Genomic DNA, 21,619 nt, shown 5'->3' with positions numbered 1-21,619 from the left:
TATAAGTACTAAGCTTTAAAGAATACTAGTCACAAGATGTCGAATATTACTACTTTTATTTCTGTTATTATAAATGATATTATTCCATTATCATTATCATTTTAGTAAGAATAAGCTTATGATGACAGAAATCATAATTAAAAGTGTTATAAGTAATTTCTATAGTTAACAGATTTGAGCTCCCAGCATTATTTATGCTTTGAGACCTTTTCCACAGCTTCAGGCAGAATATGAGTCATTCACACGTTCAGGAGTTTTGAGATGTTCTCGGTAGAAATCCAGGCAGAAATTGTATTTTCATTTTCCAAATCCTTTACAAACATAAGTGTGTGAGACACAATCCTGAACAGCAACAGCATGGGTGATATTTCAGTAGAATTCAAACACAATGACAGACTGATACATTTGTACAATACATGTGTTCAAATCAAATGTAAAGACAACAGGAATTAGACAGAAATTTGGTTCCAGCTCAACAAAAACCAACGTCAGATCCCTCTGACACAAGAAAAATACTTTTCTGATCCCTTTAGAGTAAAAATACATCAAGTGGTCATAAATCCTAGACTCATTCCAGTTTCTGCTCAGTGACATTAACAGCATATATGACTGAGCATTGTTTTGAATAAGTAGGACACACAAATAGACAACGACAACATTCCCTTTAAAATGATATTATCTACACAAAGAGCAGAATAAAATGCAGCAACATTTTGACCAAAGTTCACAGTTTCTCAGTTGTAGACCTGAAAAACCAAAACTCACAAACTCTCTCATCGTTTTCTTTTATGTGCGTAAAAAAAAAATACATTTCAGAAACTACATCTCAGAAAATATCAGTGAAATATCTCAAGAACAATAAATCTTTGATTGTGTTATAAACACAGAGCTCTCCATTTGTAGGGGAAGTGATAGGAAATGACTGAAGGAGCAGTAATTTTCAGTTAGAACACATCACCCTCAGTTAGGTGATAATATCTATATAACAAATCTTAAGGGGAAAATCATTAGTGTGAATTATCCTGAGCGACAATGCAAAAACAGTGTACTGACCTCAAAACCCCTCAGGACAAATACTAATAAACCAGATCTGAACCCGACCAGAATGTGTCCTCAGGCGATTTGGTTCAGTTCCCGTGCTTTATTCCTCAGGTGCCTCTTACGCATCCTGTTTATCCACTGAATGGCGAGCTTGGCAAAGTTAGCTGCCTTGAAGAAAGCCATGAAGACTCCACACAGGATGGCGATGGAGTTCCAGGGATTTGCGGTGACGATCTGTTTGGAGGTGAACAGAGTTGTGTTACAGAGCGACACACTGGACGTGGATAACAAACTGTCATGGAGAACCTACCAGTCGGATTTCTTGCATGAAAGGATCCCGCCATTCAAAGACAGCAAAGAAAAGCTGGTTGCTCTGCTCCGACTCAGGTCTTTTATCATTGAATTTCACCACAGTTGACTAGAAGACCAAATACTGAGGTTAATGCTTTTAAAGTATATTCTCATCTCATACACGCGTATTTGTGAGTTGCTCGGACGTAAATACCTCTTGACGAAACTCAATAGCATCATTGCTTTTCCCAGACGTCCTCACTAAAGACATCTTGACCCAGGTCCTGAATCCTCCAGAGAAGGTCCACATGGAGTAATTCCTCTCACAGTCCCTCATGAACTCTGACTGATTCCGGCTGTCAGGGAAACACAGGGAACACTGACATCACATCACAGCACATGTGCATGATTCAATACACGATCACACTGGGTCACAAAGCTTTTACAAATCAGTGTTTCTTTTCGTTTCATGACCCAAAAGTCACTAAATCATCACTTTTAAATTGTAAACTGTCAATCAGTCTGTGTGGTGAGCCCCCAGGAGGCCTCAGTCAACAGGATCTGTCCATGGATTTTGCAGTTACCTGTCATTCAAGTCACTAAACTTGGCGAAAAGCATGTAGGTGATGGCACTGAAGTCCTCTTCTGTTTCATTGTGACTGAACTGCATGAAGATCAGCTCTTTGTTTCTGACGTCAGAGGGACCGCGGACCACCAGAGCTCGTTTCTGTGAGAGACACGAGAAGAGACGTTCTGATGATCTATCATAAAAGACAACACATCAATCTCACTTCTACCCCCTTAGCTTAAAGGAGGCATGTGATGTTTTTTCAATGTTTATTTCCTCTCGAGGGTTTAAGGCTTTTTGTGAATATAAAGTTCTGCAAAGTTTAAAAGTCCTAAAAGCTCCTAAAACGCCTCGTTAGGAGTCGGCTGATACTTCCACATTAAAATGATCAACCCGTATATGAGCAACAAACTATGCTAAATGTATTAATATTCCACCAGTTGAAGGAATGTATGGCTGACCTCTGTTTGATTTGTAAACGGTCCAAAGTAAGTCACGTTGCTGATCACACAGTCTCCCTCTTGAGGTTGGCCCGGGTTCACTAACGGAGGGATGGAGTCGTGGTAGTGATGTCTGCAGCTTAGCAGCTGAGCTCGGCCAGGATAGACAGCGATACCTTGTTAAACAACAACAACATCACAATAATGAATAATAAATCATCCCGGATAAAGACATTTCATTGTTGGTTTAACAAAATGTTGTTGATTGAAGCGATGGACAGTTGAAGGTTATTATTCAAACAAACCAGGGGGAGAAAACGATTCCACCTCTTTGTAGGTGACCGACATGACGGGGTGGTTGAGTTTGTCCAGGAAGTCGGAGATGGTCTGGTACACCAGGAACGCCGCCACCGCCGTCAGCAGCAGGTAGATGAAGATGAGCGCCACCGTGAAGACGTTCTTCAGGCAGGCTTTACTGAACCTCATGGACGGGCTGCTCTCCCTGAGGTCATCCTCTGCAGCCGGAGAAAGTATCAGTCATACAAACTGGCAAATTCAGACAACCTCAAGAAAACAGGGATAAACTGTGTTACTGGCAATATTAAAATTCAAGGTAATTCCTTTTTTTAAATTAAGAACTAATAAAAGATCAGCTGTGTCTGCTTATAAATGATTGAACTCCTGATGCTGTGACATGTTCAGGAGAAGATCATCGAGCCTCCAGCACCGAGGCCTCTCTGACCACAGCTCTGCTCCCACCTGGGGAGATCCGGCCGTTCGGCTCTTCTCCCTCCTCCGGGTCTTCTGGTGACTCATCATAAAGGTCCGGAGACTGTGTGTGGCCTTCACCTTCGTCTTCATCACTGAACTGTGAGGGGGAGAAGATGACATTTTATTCTAGGCAGATAAAAACATTCACAACTTTGTCATTGGCCATTTGCTTCTTTAATATTCTACTATATGAATGAAAATGTGAATTTGATCAATGGATGAGTGTGTGATGGAGGAATGTATTTGTTGTTATTGATTGTGTTAATATGCTGCAGATAATTTCAAGAAAGATTCCACACTGTGGAAATAAAGACAATTCTATTTTAAAATAATAAAAAAAGATATTCATATTCTATATTATGTTATTTTGATATTAAAAACAGGTAAAAGATTGATGGAAAACCATTTAAAGTAAATATATCTAAAATACATCGATGACACAACATAATATTCACATTAGCTCCATCTTCAGCCTAAACAGCAGAAAGATTAAACACCTTAAAGCATCTCTAATAAAAAAAAGATAGTATACATATATTAATAGATAACTCACTATATATAACTTTGATGTACATTTATCTTGAGCAGCTACTTTTAAAATATTGTATTACTTGTAATGAAGACAGAAGAAAGAATAAAACAAATAGGATTCTATCCATTCATCCGACCAGATAAATAAATAGGACAGAGTCAGTCACAGTAATGGAGCTGAGCTGTCATCACAGAGCGCAGCAGGACATCGAGGCTCCTGCAGGGACTTTAAAATGCAGGTAACAGTTTGCGAGCAGCAGGTTTTAATGAGCGGTCAGACTCGAGAGAGAGAGAGAGAGAGAGAGAGAGAGAGAGAGAGAGAGAGAGAGAGAGAGAGAGAGAGAGAGAGAGAGAGAGAGAGAGAGACCCCCTGAGGTCAGCTGGTTTCACAGGAAGCTGCTCGGTCCTGCTGCTGCTGTCCAGTCACATGATGTCCACTGGGCCTGCACCACGTTCTCTAGTAATTATTAATAAGGAAAAACAGCAGCAGTATGAAACCATGTGCGTGGTTATGAAGGAGGAGAAAGCTCCGCTGCTCACCTCTCGGTATGAGGACCGGGGGTTTGCTTTCCTCAGCATTCCTCTGCACTGAGCTCGTCAACAACAACAACCAGAAGAAGAAGAAGAAGTTTGAACAGAACTCTTCATAACGACCCGAGGCATGTTTAATGAAGTTCCCTTGTCCCAGGGCTCAGGTCCCTCAGCTGCCTCGTTCCCAAACACACAACACGCAGCTGCCTCGTTCCCAAACACACAACACAAACCGCCCGTGTGGATTCTGGTGACGGAGATAAAGTCAGAGCCCATCCCATGATAATAAGACGGCTCCAGGCCGCGATGCAACAGGAACACACCGTGTGTCCTGGTTTCCTCGTCTCCTGCGTCCTTACTCTATGTGTTGACCTAATGCTGCCTTCAGGTGCTCACAGGAAGTTTCTCTAAAGTCACTGGACTGTAAAGTGAGTCTCGAGTTTTAAGTGACCAATAGAATGTTGCTTCTATTTCATCTGACTGTATCACTACTCTTTTATTTTCCATTCTCATTTCAGCCACAGAGTCACACATCTTGCTCCGTTTTAGTACGTTTGTGTGATATACATGTATTATTATATATTATAAAAGATACTATAAGACTTTATATGTTGTTTCTTTCTACTTTTTCTCTGGGTTCATGTTTCAGTCAGTCCATTTGGACCAATGAGCTTAACTGATAAGACAGACCAGTAAAAAAATGAACAATAAAAACAAAACACTATCAATGTTCTATTTTTGATTATGGAAAAAAAGTAGTGTAACTTAACAGCAACTCAAATTCCACTTTTCACAGTCTTTACACCTTGAGGTTGTTTTTACCATAGACTGTGTGGCTGCCACTTGTGTTTAACTTGTTAGACTGAAATAAGTTTTATTATCCTGTGGTAACTGCCATAATCTGTTTCTTATCATTGCACACCCTGCACATGACGACAGTTATGTGTGAGAAATGGTATGCAGCCCTCGATTGGCCACAGTGAGCTGTCAAACCTTTGTCTGTCTAATTTCTGATGGTGTTTGAACGCATCATCCGGAAGTTGTCGCAGACAGGAAGTGAAGTGGATCGAAGAGTTTCGCATAGAAACGACGGTGGCGCCATGGCAACAGCGCTTCTCTGTGTTCTCTGCGTCTTCTTCTGTTTGACGTCATCACAAAACTTCAAACTGAAGTTTAAACCTGCGACGAAACCGGTTCGATTATTTACCGAAGAGGAGCTGAGGCGGTACGACGGCAGCGAGGTGAACTTTCATCTTATATATACAGTCTGTCAGTGAGGCAGCAAGTCTATGGTTATATACAGTCTGTTAGTGAGGCAGCAAGTCTGTGGTTATATACAGTCTGTTAGTGAAGCAGCAAGTCTGTGTTATACAGTCTGTGGTTATATACAGCCTGTTAGTGAAGCAGCAAGTCTGTGGTTATATACAGTCTGTGGTTATATACAGTCTGTTAGTGAGGCGGAAAGTCTGTGGTTATATACAGTCTGTTAGTGAAGCAGCAAGTCTGTGTTATACAGTCTGTGGTTATATACAGCCTGTTAGTGAAGCAGCAAGTCTGTGGTTATATACAGTCTGTCAGTGAAGCAGCAAGTCTGTGTTATATAGTCTGTGGTTATATACAATCTGTTAGTGAGGCTGCAAGTCTGTGGTTATTTACAGTCTGTTAGTGAAGCAGCAAGTCTGTGTTATACAGTCTGTGGTTATATACAGTCTGTGGTTATATACAGCCTGTTAGTGAGGCTCCAAGTCTGTGGTTATACAGTCTGTGGTTATATACAATCTGTTAGTGAAGCAGCAAGTCTGTGGTTATATACAGTCTGTGGTTATATACAACCTGTCAGTGAAGCAGCAAGTCTTTGGTTATATACAGTCTGTTAGTGAGGCAGCAAGTCTGTGGTTATATACAGTCTGTGGTTATATACAACCTGTTAGTGAAGCAGCAAGTCTGTGGTTATATACAACCTGTGGTTATATACAGCCTGTTAGTGAAGCAGCAAGTCTGTGGTTATATACAGTCTGTCAGTGAAGCAGCAAGTCTGTGTTATACAGTCTGTGGTTATATACAATCTGTTAGTGAGGCTGCAAGTCTGTGGTTATATACAGTCTGTTAGTGAAGCAGCAAGTCTGTGTTATACAGTCTGTGGTTATATACAGTCTGTGGTTATATACAGCCTGTTAGTGAGGCTCCAAGTCTGTGGTTATACAGTCTGTGGTTATATACAATCTGTTAGTGAAGCAGCAAGTCTGTGGTTATATACAGTCTGTGGTTATATACAACCTGTCAGTGAAGCAGCAAGTCTTTGGTTATATACAGTCTGTTAGTGAGGCAGCAAGTCTGTGGTTATATACAGTCTGTGGTTATATACAACCTGTTAGTGAAGCAGCAAGTCTGTGGTTATATACAACCTGTGGATATATACTCTGGCGTTATAAACAGCCTGTTAGTGAGGCTCCAAGTCTGTGGTTATATACAGTCTGTGGTTTTATACAATCTGTTAGTGAAGCAGCAAGTCTGTTGTTATATACAACCTGTCAGTGAGGCAGCAAGTCTGTGGTTATATACAGTCTGTCAGTGAAGCAGCAAGTCTGTGGTTATAAACAATCTGTGGTTATAAACAGTCTGTGGTTATAGTCTGGTGTTTTATTAAGTCTGTGGTTATAAACACTCTGTGGTTATATACAGTCTGCTAGTGAAGCAGCAAGTCTGTGGTTATACACAGTCAGTGGTCATATACAGTCTGTCAGTGAGGCAGCAAGTATGTGGTTATATAGAGTCTGTGGTTATAAACAGTCTGTGGTTATATACAGTCTGTTAGTGAAGCAGCAAGTCGGTGGTTACATACAGTCTGTGGCTCTATACACAATCTGTGGTTCTATACAGTCTGTGGCTGAAGCAGAATCCTTATATACAGTCTGTGGTTACATACAGTCTGTGGTTACATACAGTCTGTGGTTATGCACAGTCTGTGGTTCTATACAGTCTGTGGCTGAAGCAGAATCCTTATATACAGTCTGTGGTTACATACAGCCTGTGGTTACATACGGTCTGTGGCTCTATACGCAGTCTGTGGTTCTATACAGTCTGTGGTTCTATACAGCCTGTGGTTATATACAGCCTGTGGTTACATACAGTCTGTGGCTCTATACGCAGTCTGTGGTTCTATACAGTCTGTGGCTGAAGCAGGATCCTCACCTACAGACTCTCTGTTGCAGGAGGCTCAGCCCGTGTACATGGCCGTGAAAGGAGTCGTGTTCGATGTCACCACAGGAAAAGGTGAAGAAAAACTTTTGCAAATACTTTTTTAAACTACTTTATTTGTTAATACTTTTTAAGCTTTTAAGCAAATAACAGAAGTTTAACTTGTGATTGAGTGTTTACACATCGTGATATCAACCCAAGTGAAAAGTTAAAAGTTGTGGTGGCTCCTCATGTGTCAGACGTGTGTGAGTTCCATCCACTGCTGATTCACTTCCTCTTTAAACTTCTCTCATGGGTTTATAAATATAATGATCTGTGTCTGATGCACTGATAAGCTCAAACCTGTGACTCAGCTCTTTGTTGTGTTATTTGTCATCCGTCACTAATCAGCGTCATTTGACTCTCTCATGTGAGAACGAGCTCCACCTCAAGAAAAACACAACAATGAAATGTTTGTATTGATGCATTCCCCCCCCCCCCCCCCCCCCCCCCCCCCCCGCTGCAGAGTTCTATGGTAAAGATGCTCCGTACAACGCCCTGGTGGGAAAGGACTCCACTCGGGCTGTGGCTAAGATGAGCCTGGACCCGGCTGACCTGACATCAGATACTGTGAGTGTCGCCTGAACATCCAAAAACAAATCTCTCTCCCCCACACACACATATACACACACACACACACATACACACACACACACACCTGTCTGGATACAAGGTTTCCTCTGTCTCCTGTGGGTGGGATGCACTGACACCTGACACCTTTCATGGTGCATTGTGGGAAAAAATGAGCTCACTGTGTAGGGTATAAGGACTCTCACAGAGGAAAACAATAACTAGAAGTAAACTGGTGACTTTCTCCCATCCCCCCCTCCACAGAGCGGCCTCAGTGAGGAGCAGCTCACGTCTCTGGACAGTGTCTTCGAAGGTACGTACAAGACCAAGTATCCCATCGTGGGCTACACGGCGTCACGCATCCTCAAGGAGGACGGGAGTCCGGACGAGGACTTCAAACCAGAGGACCAGCCGCAGTTTCAAATCAAAGACGAGTTTTAATCTCATTTCCTGTACATAAGTCAGAGAGTCTTATTGTGAAGGGGTTTCTATGGGCTATTTTTTTTACAATTTTTCTGTTTACTTCCAAGTGCAATAAATGTAAAGACGAACAAAATACATGTGATAAAGTGTATTTTTGTATATGGTTTACATGGTTCTTTGTCAGATGTGAGAGATTTATTGAACAAGTAATATAAGGAACATCCTAAAAAACTTTTATTTTGTAGAAGTTTTGTTTAATATATAGTTATTCAGCTTAAATACAGAGCAAGATGACAGATTTTTAATTTAGTCTCAGCTGTCAATCATGAAATAGCTCATTCAAACCAAGATTATCATAAACATGAACAAACATCAGTGTGATTAAAAACTTCCTAAAATAACATAAACCAACTTTGGGAAAAATGTATTTGACGTTTACTTAGATTCATGTCCTGTCTGCTAACGTGGAGGAGGCGGGAGTCATGACCTGTACTGCAGCCAGCCACCAGGTGGCGATTGAGTACACAGTAATAAGGACAAATACATTGAACAAATATAAAGATAGTATTTAATCTATTTAATTTAAAGTGTCCCATGAAGACCACAGGCTCTGGTCTACCTAGCAACAGAGCTACCACTAACTGTCCTTTTTATTATCAATAGAGATTAGTCACTAGTCAATGAAATGTCAAATAATTCTATCTAGAGACTTGTTGCTATTCAGAATTGTTTCTGATTATTTTCCAGATTTTCTTTCTGCTCTAGGATGTTTTTACTAATATATAATAATAATAATGTAATTAAAAGCAGTGAATCTGCCGCTCTGTGAATGTTGACACGATAACAATCGAATCCATTTGTTTAAAATGTTTGTACCTTTATCAATAAAGTCTAAAAAACCTCAAACTTCTCCAGAGTTTGTCTCAGTTGGATTTTCCACAGAAACGCTGTTATCTCTTTACGACTGGCTGCTGTCATCTCCACACAGGCAACATAAACAGTGCGTCCGGGCCTATAGAGCTTAGTGTGCTCCGATCAAAGGTCACCGCGGTGCCGCAGCAGAGATAGGCGTTCATCTCCGGGGCCAAGCGTCTTGCTCTGCTGGGTTTGCTCAGTCTGGAGGTAAATCTGTCAGCTTGTGTGTGATAGTAACCAAGTGGAAACCTCCCACGTTAACAGGGAACTGCGTACGCACGGGTTCAAAGGACACACGCCCTGCCCTTGAGTCTGCCCGTGAGAGCGCCGCGCCGCTCTTTATCAGGTGAGGGTTCTGCTGGGAGTCGGCCACTGCAGCCTCGGTCCACCTGGGAAACACTTTCTTCTGCTGGAGCTCTTCCCCCCCGACCACAGCCACGATGCCCAAAACAGTAAGACCTTCAAACCTTTTACCGATTCTGAATGATCACATGTCACTGAGACGTCTCTCCGGCCCAAGTTGGAGAAGGAGGTGGTGGGGTTATGGAGTAAAGCTTCTTTAATCTATGAGTTTATGCTGAAATACATCTGGAGAGAAATCACTAGGCCTAAATCAGATGTGTTATTTAAAGCTTTATTCTTTTGTTAAACATCTTTTTGGTTTTACCTTTGAGTTTCCAAATGACACGGATCCTTCTTGGCATTTACTCATTAACCAAAGGTAGAGTTTGACCCATGCTGCTCACATTCCTGGGGCAAGAAACTCTCTGAAAGTGCTTCTCCTTTGCTCAAACTGGCCCGTGTGCTGTTTGTGTGGTCATGTGAATCTGAACAATAATCAAGCCCATTAACTTTGGTGACCCTGGAAATACGTGTAAATGCCATAAACTGAAGTTTCCTCAACATCTCATGACTGTGTGGTTCAACCACTTCTTTCTGTCCCTGGATTCCTACCAGTTCGGGCAGCGTTAATCAATTTTCCATCCATGAACTCGAGGAGAAGCTTGTGCCTGTGAGTCCTGAATGCCCTCAGAGAGAGTTACTTTAGAGATGACAGCATCAAACTGCTGGAAAACTGATAAGAAAGTCCACAGTTTGTGTTACGACTGCAACTCAGCGCTTATATTGACACTCCAAGGAGAAGGGCTCTGTGGGGAGGTCACGCTGACGTCTGACTTTCAACCGACCTGAAATCCAACAGCTTTATGAGTCATGTTAGTCAAGTAGTGCTTTCGTTTTTTTCTGTCAAATGCTGTTGAATCGAATTTTGGCATAAATATTAACAATTAACAGTTAAGCAACACGATTGGAGGAACCAAAAAAGATACAAACCAAATAAAAGAAACGTACTTAATGGTTGTAATGGATTACTTGCTTTCAGCTGAGGTTTCATAAATGTTATGTTCCAGTTTTTTTGTTGCCCAAGTTTCAGTGAGTTTATCTTTATGACACCCGGGGCGTGCTCCAGTTCATAAAAATGATTGTGTAACCTCTGCGTGATGATTCTGGTTCAAACACTCATCGTGTGCTTTTCAGTTCTTTTTGGTATAAAAATTTAGATGACTTCATTTTTCATCGCCTGGGCCGTTATTCCTTGAGACTCAAGGAAAGTCCGATATAAGTGCTGAGTGTTTGAATGCTCTTGTGATAAGCGGCTGGTCCCCGGGGGGGGGGTGAAGCCTGAAGGCAACTTGGCAAGCGGCGGGTATTTAGATTTTTTTTTTTTTAATCTGCCTATGTGCAACCTTGTGGCACCTCACAAGGGCAGTCCAAAGTCTGAGGAGATAGTGAGCAATTATGGTTTATGAACAATCCACTTCACAGCTCCACATTAAAACCATCGTTCACACCGAAGACTCAACGGATCATTTGTGTCTTTTTATCATCAAATATATTTTTTTATAATGTAATCACTAAAAAAGAACCGCATTCCTCAGGTCAACTAAAGGTTCACTGAAAGCACGACTCTGAGAAATGTAAGATGGACGGCTTCAGATCTTTGTTTATAAAAGTGAGTGACTGAAGGGAAACAGGGAACCTCGGTTGTCTCGTGACTTAAAAAACTTTTTCCGTTGCAGGTCAATGTTCGCGTCACCTCGATGGACGCGGAGCTGGAGTTCTCCTTCCACCCCAACACCACAGGGAAGCAGCTCTTCGACCAGGTCTGCGTGGAACAGTGAAGCACAACACACTGATGGGTTTGAATCGTGGTTTAGTCTCAACTGGAGCTGTGGGAATCGTAGGGTCATGAAAACAAAGCTGCATCGGATAAAGTTTTTCTGGTTGTAGAACTAGAAAATTGACTCTTAGTAGTATTTGGTTGTAATCAATCAATCAATCAATCAAATTTTATTTGTATAGCCCGTATTCACAAATTACAATTCATATCTTAGGGCTTTAACAGGGTGTGACATCCTCTGTCCTTAACCCTCAGCAAGAGTAAGGAAAAACTACTAAAAACCCTTTTAACAGGGTAAAAATATGTAGAAACCTCAGAGAGAGCCACATGTGAGGGATCCCTCTCCCAGGACGGACAGAAGTGCAATAGATGCCACGTGCAGGAGAACATCATCAAGATTAAAGTCTTCAAGATTAAAGTCTCTAGTAATAAATCAAGATTCCAATGCTGAGCTATTTAATCCTTAATTTAAAAAGTAAGAGCTATGTGTCAAATCGTTGACTCATTAGTATATTCGTTTTTTGTCTCTTTTTTTTTTATTCCTGGCAGAAATCGGGATGTTTTGAAACCATCTTTGGATCTTTAAATATAAAAGTCAATGAGGATCTCATAAGAACTTAACTTTTTCTATTTTTTAAATTGACAAATTATCTCACTTGGTGATTAATAGTTCCAGACAGTTGAATTAAAAAAAACTAAAACGCTTCATTCATTTATTCTGTTTATTTTGTTCCACATATTTAATTTCCACAACATATTTGGTGCAAAACAATAAATCAATAGATGGAAAATATAACGTTAATAGAGCAGACGGGAGTTTCTCAGTTTCTCAGTAAGATCCTGTTTTAACTGGTCTGTCTTCTTCTGTGTGTGTTTGTTGCAGGTTTCCAGAACCATCGGCCTCCGGGAGGTTTGGTACTTCGGGCTGCAGTTCACCGACATCAGAGGACTCACCACATGGCTGAACTTTGAGAAGAAGGTGAGTTTGTGATACTGAACGAGTGAAAGACCTCAGGTTTGGTCCCTGTGCTGTTCAGCTGGAAACCTCTTCTCCTCTACACGACTTTACTCCTTATCCTTTAATTATTTACTCCGTTTATCTTCTTATATTAATCATCAAGACTGTTATTGTGTCTCGCTGCAGGACCAAGAACATCTCCCCAGTTCTAACTAACTCACTCACAGAAAACTCAAAGTTTCTCCAGCTCTCATCGCTCCACTTTGCTCTCCTCCTCTCCTCACATGTTGTTTTATTCTTTCATTTAATCTTCTCCGTGCTGTGCTCAGGTGATGGGCCAGGATGTGAAGAAGGAGACGCCCCTGCAGTTCAAACTGAAGGCCAAGTTCTACCCAGAGGACGTGACCGAGGAGCTGATCCAGGACGTCACCAGGAGGCTCTTCTTCCTGCAGGTGAAGGAGGACCTTCTGTCGGAGGTGATCTACTGCCCTCCGGAGTCCGCCGTGCTGCTCGCCTCCTACGCCGTCCAGGCCAAGTACGGAGAGTACCAAAAGGCGGTGCACCCCCCGGGTTACCTGTCCTCCGAGCGCCTGCTGTCCAATAAGTGAGTGGGACTTGGTGGGAGGAGGCGGATCTTCAGTTGTGGGACGGTGATGAGTTTCCACAAGGTCGAGTGTGTGTGCTGCAGATTGACAATACAAAGTAGAACGACAAAAACAAAGACAACGACAATGTTTGTTTGCTTGGCGTAAATATATGAAATAATATCCTAAAACAATTAACCTCACACATGAACAAAGAACAAGAGAATAAAAGAACATATTAAAACCTTAAATCCTGCACAGAAACTTTCTAAGTTATTGATATTTTACTAAACATACAAATTATCTCATCTATACAAGCTAAATCCTCTAGATCCAGATTTTTATTTAGATCTGTACTAAATTCCACACTAACTTCCGTCCCCTAAATCTACCAAATTTTCATAAAATTCCTTCAATCATTTCCTGGGGAATCTGTAAAAATCAAGGAAAGGTTCTTTCTCTGAACCCTTTTCTTCAGGAGATCATGCAGCTCAACAAAAGTCCCTTTTTGTTTTCCGACACTCACAGTAGCCAAGAAAAGATGTAGCAGAATGGGACGATGCAGCATGTGTTCGATTCCGCTCTGTACGTAGACACACAGACTGTTTACGTTCAGCTCGTCTCTCCCCTCAGAGTGCTGAAGCAACACAAGCTGTCCAAGGAGCAGTGGCAGGACAGAATCCAGACCTGGCACCAGGAGCACGGCTCCATGCTGAAGTAAGAGACGAGAACCTTACTGTCACAGCAAAACAATGACATAACATATAGGACAATTTCTATTCAAGAAGTTTGTATACCTGCGTGTGATGTTACATGTTGTCCACGTGTGCGTCTCACGCGAGCAGGGAAGAGGCCATGATCGAGTATCTGAAGATCACTCAGGACCTGGAGATGTATGGCGTCAACTACTTTGAGATCAAGAACAAGAAAACCACCGAGTTGTGGTTGGGAGTGGACGCTCTGGGACTCAACATCTACGAGAAGGAGGACAGGTTAGTCACTAAACGGATGTGTCTCTCTGAACGTCTCTCCTGACACGCAGGAGCGTTTTCAGGGGACATACCAGATCGTGGAATTCAAGGGGGTTGCTCTGGATCAGCTGTTCTCAGGGGCCCCCTGGAAACTGCTCGCTTTGCCGACCTGTGTGTGTTTCATTGACTCGATGACACACTAACCCTCACCCTAGACAGGAGGGCACCGCTCGAGCAGTCGTTGACCTCCACTACCTTCTCTCTCAGTCGACCAGGTTTTAAATAGAATATCTGACCACATGGCTGTTGTTGTTGAGAGGCCATCGACCTCCAGTTATTCTACAGCACCAAAGTTTTCTGTCTCAGAAGCTGCAGGATGTGTCTGATCACTTCTCTTCTTCATCTTCCTCCTCCAGGCTGACTCCAAAGATCGGATTCCCTTGGAGTGAAATTAGAAACATTTCTTTCAATGATAAGAAATTTGTCATCAAGCCCATAGACAAGAAAGCCCCTGTAAGTATTTATACATATATAAGTATATATATCCTCAGCACGTCTCACAGAATTAATATTCTACAGGTTATAGAATATCCAAATCTTATTAGACAGATACATTTTATTTAATTTAAGCTGTTGTTTGCATTTTTTAAGAATGAATATGATACAACATCTGTGCAGAGACAAAAAAAAAAAACGTTTACACATTTATGATGATTCCTAAGACACACACCACTGTTACAAAACGTCAATATTACATAAGCTTACTCACATATGTCATGGGAATTTCTTAATAGTCAAGCACAAGTCATTACAATGTCTTTCTGGAAGTTTATTCTACATCTGCAGATGGGCATCAATGTACAAGACCATGGAATAGATTTCATACAATGAGCAATGACATTTTATACATCTCCAAGCCCCTCCCATAGAGGAAACAAATGTTATCGATCAACCTCTTTCATGTTAAGCAATAGGTGACCAATATCCTGTCACCTACTCTTTCCCAGACCCTTGGAATGTAACATCTGTTTTCAAGATCCATTTCCCAATGTTTACAACCACAAACTCCCCCGTGTTGTTAAGTCTTTGTTTGGTGACCCTGTCAGTGAGGAAGTCATATAACATCAGTTTGAGTGCAACCCTGACTTCTCAGGGATCATTTGTTAGCTTTCCAAACATCAAAGCAGTTCCTCATATCAATCATTGCCCTAATAGTAACATTTCTATCACACATACTTCAGGGTTCTTCCACTCATCCTATTTATGTACATTTTTATATCGTCTTTCTTCCATAGTTTGTTTTATGTCTTGAGTAAAACACTTAAATTCCCTGTGTTGTTAAAGCAAATTGTTGTTTCCAATCACTTTTTCAACATTTTTGTCAATGGTGAGCGTTAATATTACATTTCAAACGAGGCAATCGCTCCAAAAATATAACCACGATTACGCAAACCCTAAATTATAGCGTAAGCATCATGCTGATTTTTATATGATTCGAAAACCAAACTGTCACTGAAATGTTGTTTTCTTTATTTGTCTTTGTCCTTGTAAGGATTTTATATTCTACGCTCCGCGGCTGCTAGTGAACAAACGCATCCTCCAGCTGTGCATGGGAAACCACGAGCTGTTCATGCGCCGCCGCAAGCCCGACAGCATCGAGGTCCAGCAGATGAAGGCCCAGGCCAGAGAGGAGCGGCTGCACAAGAAGATGGAGAAGTCAGTGAAGGCTCATTGAGTTAAAAGAAGGAAAAACGACACAGACGTTAAGATTTGATTGATCTGGGGACGCGACAGAGATTTACAATCCATCTTCTTTTTTTTGTGTGTTTGTTTTTTCAGGGATCAGCTGGAGAGCGAGAAGAAGAAGAGGGAGGCCATCGAGAAAGAGAAGGAGCAGATGGAGAGAGAGAAGCAGGATATGATGAAGAAGCTCTACGAGTTTGAGGAGACGACCAAGCGAGCAGAGATCGGTGAGACACTTTACACAACGAGCTGTAACTGAGGCCTGTGCTCCGGTGGCTGTGTGATGTCACAGATTCTACAGTCACATGGTCCAGCAAATCACAATCAATAGGTTTGAATGTAAACGTTAATTTGAGAGAAAAGGACAAAAATCGTACATAGATTAAGAAAGTGATTCACAGAGTTTTTTGGATTTTGCCTAATCCTGCTGACAAACAAACAAATGGGGTTTATCTTTCTTTTCTTTTGACTTTTTTCATGAATCATAAAGTTTTATTTGTTTATCTTGTTATCGCAAATCACAATTTGCCAAATATGATTTAACAATCTGTACAAAGTGCAACTTCTTTTGTCCTTAATCCTCGACTAGAGGAACACAATATTTTTTTACAGAGGAAAAAAACCCTCAGAGTCAGAATAACTATATATATATATTTTTTTTTAACAATATATTTATTGAGTTTTACATATAAGAAACATACATTCAAACATTTATAAACATACAAACACCCCCAACCCACAATCAAACACTCAGGGTAAAGAAAAAGAGGCAGAAATTAAATAACTTAAATAAGATTAAATAAAATAATTTAAAAAATACATATATAAAAATATAAGAATAAATGGAAGTAAATAAAGACATAGATATACAAATACAAATAAATAAAATAAAATTCCAATCAATCAAATCAAAAGCCTAGATAAAATAACGTTCTCTTATTCATAATATTAGTTAGTTACAATTAATATTCATCCTATTGGTGCTGCTATTTTATTCTGTTTCACTCATTAATTTCCACTGGGTTGCTTTCAGAATAACTATATATTTATTACTCAAATGAAAGAACTATTAACTTGAGGGGTCACAAGTTCATTTTATGGGTCCACAAGCAGCCAAAAAACTGTTAACTCTCCCTTAAGTTGAGCAAATGTGTTATTTCACAGGCCTAAAATCATCAGTCATTCATCACCCTGTGCTTTAACACCACGCAGCACTTGACACACACCTCCCTGTGTTTCGCTGACTTTGTTGCGCAGAGCTTCAGGAGCAGCTGGAGCGGGGCGTGAGGCTGGAGGAGGAGAGGAGGAAGGTGGAGCAGGAGGCGGCGCGGCTGGAGACCGAGAGGATGGAGGCCATTATAGCCAAGGAGGAGCTGGTCAGGCAAGCCGAGGACCAGATAAAGAGCCAGGAGCAGCTGGTGAGTGCAGAGCCCGCAAAATCCTTCACGTGAGAAAAAAAGCAAAGTGGCACAAAACCACTCATCACAATCAAAGCTCCCACATCCAGGATAAACACTCATTGAGGGTCGGAACTAATGCCTCCTTCAGTTTGGGTGATTTTCCTGCTTCACTGGGATTAAAGCAGTCATGAGAAAACCATCTAAAACTCTTTCTCACACTGAAACTCTCTGAGGTAAATCCCTATGTTCAAGGGCCACATTTATTTATTCACATTTCAGTTCAACTAATATTAAATAATTCAAGTTGTAGTGGTTTGATCTCCCCCTCGTGCTTTTTGTCCTTTCGCTCATAAAGATAATTAAGTAGGGCGAGTTGAACAGGTAACTTCTCTTGGGTTGTTTTTGTTGTTGTTGTTGTTGACTCGGTTTGTCCCTCCCCCCCCCCCCCCCCCCCCCCCCCCTTAGTCTGCAGATCTGGCTGAGTACAGCGCCAAGATCTTTCTGCTGGAGGAGGCCAAGAGAATCAAGGAGGAAGAGGCTGACTCATGGCACAACAAGGTGAGCCGCCAACACGCCATCACAAAGGATGCACCGGCTCCTCGGAGTCACCGGGATTCAAACGTTTCCCCCTCGCCGCCTTCTCCTCCTGTTTTCCTCTGAGCTGTCGTCAAGACTAGAAGAACAATAGCACATATCTCTAGATTAAATTTACGAGAATTTCATCGGTTGAATAGTAGTAAAAAAACTAATCCAGACAAAACCATAAGCTCTTATCTAGGAGGTAATAAATGGTTTAAAATACACTTTAATGTAATAAAGTTCTATTGTAGTGAAAAGGTAATGTAGTACAAAGTTACTAGAGGTTTTAACTCGTCCCACGGCCACCAGCAGGAGAATGCTGTATAAATAGATAATAAGGTATGTAGATATGGTAGATATAGGTAGATATATATATTATAAAAATATTATTATACTTTAAAATACACATTTATCATCATCATTATTCGTAGTAGTGGTAGTATTAGTAATACTTTATATAATTTGATTCAAAGCCTGAGCTGGAATCCACATATCTATATTTTTTTGATCCGGAATTTGTATCTTTTGAACTTTTTTTCCAAATTAGAATTTATCTTTGATTAAAAACTGTGTCAACGGTTAAATTTTTCATTGTCATTGAAAATACTTTATTGTGTATATAAGATGTTTCAGCTCTAATTTCTAACATCTGCACAGTGACAGTAGTTGCACATTAGTTTTTTAGGAACTCTGGTTCATCTGCAGTTTTTTGTGCTGTTGATCACCGAGCTCTGTCCCTGTCCAACCTCCTGCCAGGTCATAGAGGTGGAGGAGAATCTGCTGAAGACAAGAGAAGAGCTGACCCTTGCAATGACTGCAGCTCCTGTACCCGCTCCTCCTGCAACCCCTCCTCCCGCACCGGCTTCTCCCGCACCCGCTTCTCCTGTTCCCGCTCCTCCTGCTTCCTCCTCCTCCTCCTCCTCCTCTTCGGACAGCGAGAGCGAACACGAGAACAGCGAGGAGAACAGCACCTACAGCGCCGAGCTGCCGACGCAGGGCATCGAGGACCACCCTGAGGAGGAGGAGCGGCTCACAGAGGCCGAGAAGAACCAGCGCCTGCAGAACAAACTCCTGGTGAGTCCAGGGTCCGAGGAGACGGCCACTTTACTGATTTCACCAAAGATTCAGACAGTTTTACATGTAAAATGTGACTTTAAACCTGATCTTAAAAAGTTTAAGATTAAGATCCATTTATTCGTCCCAAACACATGCACAGACATGCAAAGGCACCCTCATGCAGGTAGGGACATTTTTACCCATCTGGTGCAGTACACACAGAGCAGTCAGCGACCATGTACGGCGCTCGGGGAGCAGATGTTGGGGGAGTGAGGTGCCTTGCTCAGGGGCACTAGACAGGGTAGGGAGACTCTTGGATTTTTGGACAGATCAATCCAGGTTCGTCTTTTGTTGTCTCTCCGTGGAGTCGAACCGGAGACGAACCAGAGACCTTCTCTGCCCATAGTCCAAGTTTCTGCCACTCGACCACCGCCTCTCCTCTCCTCTCCTAAAGGTCATACAAATGACATTCACTGAACATAGATGTCCAACTTGCACCTCAGACCAAAACAAATGCTCCATAGGCAACACACAACCCTGACCCTAACACAGAATGAGTTATAAGTAAATTAGTTTTAAATTAAGTTAATAAGCTACTCGTGTAACTTAAGGTACATAGTAACTTCTGTAACTGAAGAGATAACTGCTGTGCAGACGATAAAACAAATCCTTTCTGAGTCTGAACCAACATCTGAGACCCTTTGGAAGGTAAAGTTCATTCTGGGACGTTCAGTGAAACCACCAAGTGGCGGACAAGTATTTAAGGTGAATACTGAAAAGTTCTAACAGAAATGTGCTCCGTCTTCCACAGGCCCTGAGATCCGAGCTGGCGGACGCCCGGGAGGATAACACAAAGACCCCGAACGACCTGCTCCACGCCGAGAACGTCCGGGCCGGCCGGGACAAGTACAAGACCCTGCGTCAGATCCGCATGGGCAACACCAAGCAGAGGATTGACGAGTTCGAGTGCTTGTAGGAAATCCTCAGAGACCCGAAGATCTCTCTCAAATACCTCAAACACCTCCCTGCCATTCCACCATCTTATAATCCAAAGTGCGAAGTAATCATCTGCTCGTAAAGACCCAGAGAAAGCATGAAGATGATATTTGTCAGTTTAACGTTTGCTTGAAAGCACTTTCTTCTTTCTTTGTGGCCCTCAAACATCTCCAGTGTGCAGTTCAGTCCGTATTGCTCGACAACTTTGTGTTGATCTTTTACAAAAAACAACATAAAGCTAGCGTTATTGCAATTTGGCTCTGCAGTTTTGTTATTAATTAAATGTAAGAATGTGTTGTTAATGTCTTGTATTGCAACCACTGCCTTAAATGATCACTTCATTATCAACTGATTTTTATAAATTGTTTCATCTATAAAATGCCAGAAAAACTTCGGGGTCATGTTCCAAAACTGAAAGAGAATTTTTAAAGCTGAAACTAGAGGAAGTTTAGCATTTTAATAAATGACTTATTAATCCTTATCTAAGTTGTTGATGACTCATTTTCTGTTAACCCACTAACAGGTTCATTTATTATGTTTTGGAAACCAGTTTTATTTAACTTCTACTTTCCATCCCGTTTAAAATTAGCATTATAGCCTTTAGTGTTAAAAAGCCGATTTAGAGTCAGACTTTCAGGTTTAGAAATGTTTACTGACAACTCCATCTACAACTGTCCCGTAAACACAACGTTGTGTTGTGCTCCTTTAAACAGACACGAGTGTGAACCTTCACTGAGGGACAGTGGAAACTGAGATCATCCTCTTCCACCTTAAAGAATAAAACATTTAAAACCATGCGTTCTCCTTTATTTTCATTGTAATACTAATTCAGTCCCTCATGATTGTTTAATTAATGAACTGGTTGGCTGCTCTCTGGCTGGTTGACTGGTTGGTTGGGTGGTTGGTTGACTGACTGACTGACTGACTGACTGGTTGGCAAATTGGTTGGTTGGTTGACTATGTGACTGACTGGTTGGTTGGTTGGTTGGTTGGTTGGTTGGTTTGTGACTGACTGGTTGGTTGGTTGGTTGGTTGGTTGGTTGGTTTGTGACTGACTGGTTGGTTGGTTGGTTGGTTGGTTGGTTGGTTGGTTTGTGACTGACTGGTTGGTTGGTTGGTCGACTATGTGACTGACTGGTTGGTTAGTTGGTTGACTATGTGACTGACTGGTTGGTTAGTTGGTTGGTTGGTTTGTGACTGACTGGTTGGTTGGTTGGTTGACTATGTGACTGGTTGGTTGGTTGGTTGGTTGGTTGACTATGTGACTGACTGGTTGGTTGGTTGGTTGGTTGGTTGGTAGGTTTGTAACTGACTGGTTGGTTGGTTGGTTGGTTGGTTTGTGACTGACTGGTTGGTTGGTTGGTTGACTATGTGACTGGTTGGTTGGTTGGTTGGTTGGTTGACTATGTGACTGACTGGTTGGTTTGTTGGTTGACTATCTGACTGACTGGTTGGTTGGTTGGTTGGTTGGTTGACTATGTGCCTGACTGGTTGGTTGGTTGGTTTGTGACTGACTGGTTGGTTGGTTGGTTGGTTGGTTTGTGACTGACTGGTTGGTTGGTTGGTTGGTTTGTGACTGACTGGTTGGTTGGTTGGTTGGTTGGTTTGTGACTGACTGGTTGGTTGGTTGGTTTGTGACTGACTGGTTGGTTGGTTGGTTGAAGTCTGTTGCAGATCCTTTTCTTTGTCTCTTTCTTTATCATTTCTTTATTCAGTTCTCAGTCTGTTTCTCAGGATGTTTTCTTCTGGATCTTAAAGCATCAACACATCACTTTCACTCTGTTCATGTTTAAAACGATCAGATTATAATATGGATATAAATCCACTGTAAAAAG

General features: G+C 41.6%; 3 protein-coding genes across 3 annotated transcripts; 2 read left to right on the top strand and 1 right to left on the bottom strand.

Moving 5' to 3' along the window:
- Positions 1-41: 41 nt before the first annotated feature.
- Positions 42-4,569, bottom strand: pacc1 (proton activated chloride channel 1). Its single transcript, XM_053434814.1, has 8 exons — positions 4,183-4,569; positions 3,100-3,208; positions 2,646-2,855; positions 2,362-2,516; positions 1,917-2,059; positions 1,547-1,688; positions 1,352-1,459; positions 42-1,275 (listed from the first exon to the last, which is right to left on the bottom strand). The coding sequence occupies exons 1-8, from the start codon at positions 4,219-4,221 to the stop codon at positions 1,114-1,116; spliced, it is 1,068 nt and encodes a 355-aa protein (XP_053290789.1). The 5' UTR covers positions 4,222-4,569; the 3' UTR covers positions 42-1,113.
- A 644-nt stretch (positions 4,570-5,213) lies between these two features.
- nenf (neudesin neurotrophic factor) lies at positions 5,214-9,309 on the top strand. The gene is made up of 4 exons (XM_053434813.1): positions 5,214-5,414; positions 7,386-7,446; positions 7,877-7,980; positions 8,245-9,309. The coding sequence occupies exons 1-4, from the start codon at positions 5,274-5,276 to the stop codon at positions 8,419-8,421; spliced, it is 483 nt and encodes a 160-aa protein (XP_053290788.1). The 5' UTR covers positions 5,214-5,273; the 3' UTR covers positions 8,422-9,309.
- Positions 9,310-9,441: 132 nt separating this feature from the next.
- ezra (ezrin a) lies at positions 9,442-20,579 on the top strand. The gene is made up of 13 exons (XM_053435328.1): positions 9,442-9,770; positions 11,397-11,480; positions 12,381-12,476; positions 12,785-13,059; positions 13,673-13,756; positions 13,885-14,031; positions 14,427-14,523; positions 15,563-15,726; positions 15,850-15,980; positions 17,011-17,171; positions 17,619-17,711; positions 18,489-18,806; positions 19,600-20,579. The coding sequence occupies exons 1-13, from the start codon at positions 9,759-9,761 to the stop codon at positions 19,762-19,764; spliced, it is 1,827 nt and encodes a 608-aa protein (XP_053291303.1). The 5' UTR covers positions 9,442-9,758; the 3' UTR covers positions 19,765-20,579.
- Positions 20,580-21,619: the final 1,040 nt, after the last annotated feature.

This window comes from Pleuronectes platessa, chromosome 11 (genome assembly GCF_947347685.1).
Source record: "Pleuronectes platessa chromosome 11, fPlePla1.1, whole genome shotgun sequence".
Taxonomy (NCBI): domain Eukaryota; kingdom Metazoa; phylum Chordata; class Actinopteri; order Pleuronectiformes; family Pleuronectidae; genus Pleuronectes; species Pleuronectes platessa.
Note: the sequence above shows the minus strand (reverse complement) of the source record. Positions and strands in the feature narration are given on the sequence as shown.

Excerpts from the sequence above, each read along its gene's own strand:
- pacc1 (XM_053434814.1), bottom strand. The coding sequence starts at position 4,221 with ATGCTGAGGAAAGCAAACCCCCGGTCCTCATACCGAGAG. Across the intron at positions 3,209-4,182 it reads CCCGGTCCTCATACCGAGAG|TTCAGTGATGAAGACGAAGG; the intron begins GTGAGCAGCGGA and ends TCCCCCTCACAG. Across the intron at positions 2,517-2,645 it reads GGAATCGTTTTCTCCCCCTG|GTATCGCTGTCTATCCTGGC; the intron begins GTTTGTTTGAAT and ends TTGTTTAACAAG.
- nenf (XM_053434813.1), top strand. The coding sequence starts at position 5,274 with ATGGCAACAGCGCTTCTCTGTGTTCTCTGCGTCTTCTTCTGTTTGACG. Across the intron at positions 7,447-7,876 it reads CGATGTCACCACAGGAAAAG|AGTTCTATGGTAAAGATGCT; the intron begins GTGAAGAAAAAC and ends CCCCCGCTGCAG. Across the intron at positions 7,981-8,244 it reads CTGACCTGACATCAGATACT|AGCGGCCTCAGTGAGGAGCA; the intron begins GTGAGTGTCGCC and ends CCCCCTCCACAG.
- ezra (XM_053435328.1), top strand. Across the intron at positions 11,481-12,380 it reads GGAAGCAGCTCTTCGACCAG|GTTTCCAGAACCATCGGCCT; the intron begins GTCTGCGTGGAA and ends TGTTTGTTGCAG. Across the intron at positions 14,524-15,562 it reads CCATAGACAAGAAAGCCCCT|GATTTTATATTCTACGCTCC; the intron begins GTAAGTATTTAT and ends TGTCCTTGTAAG.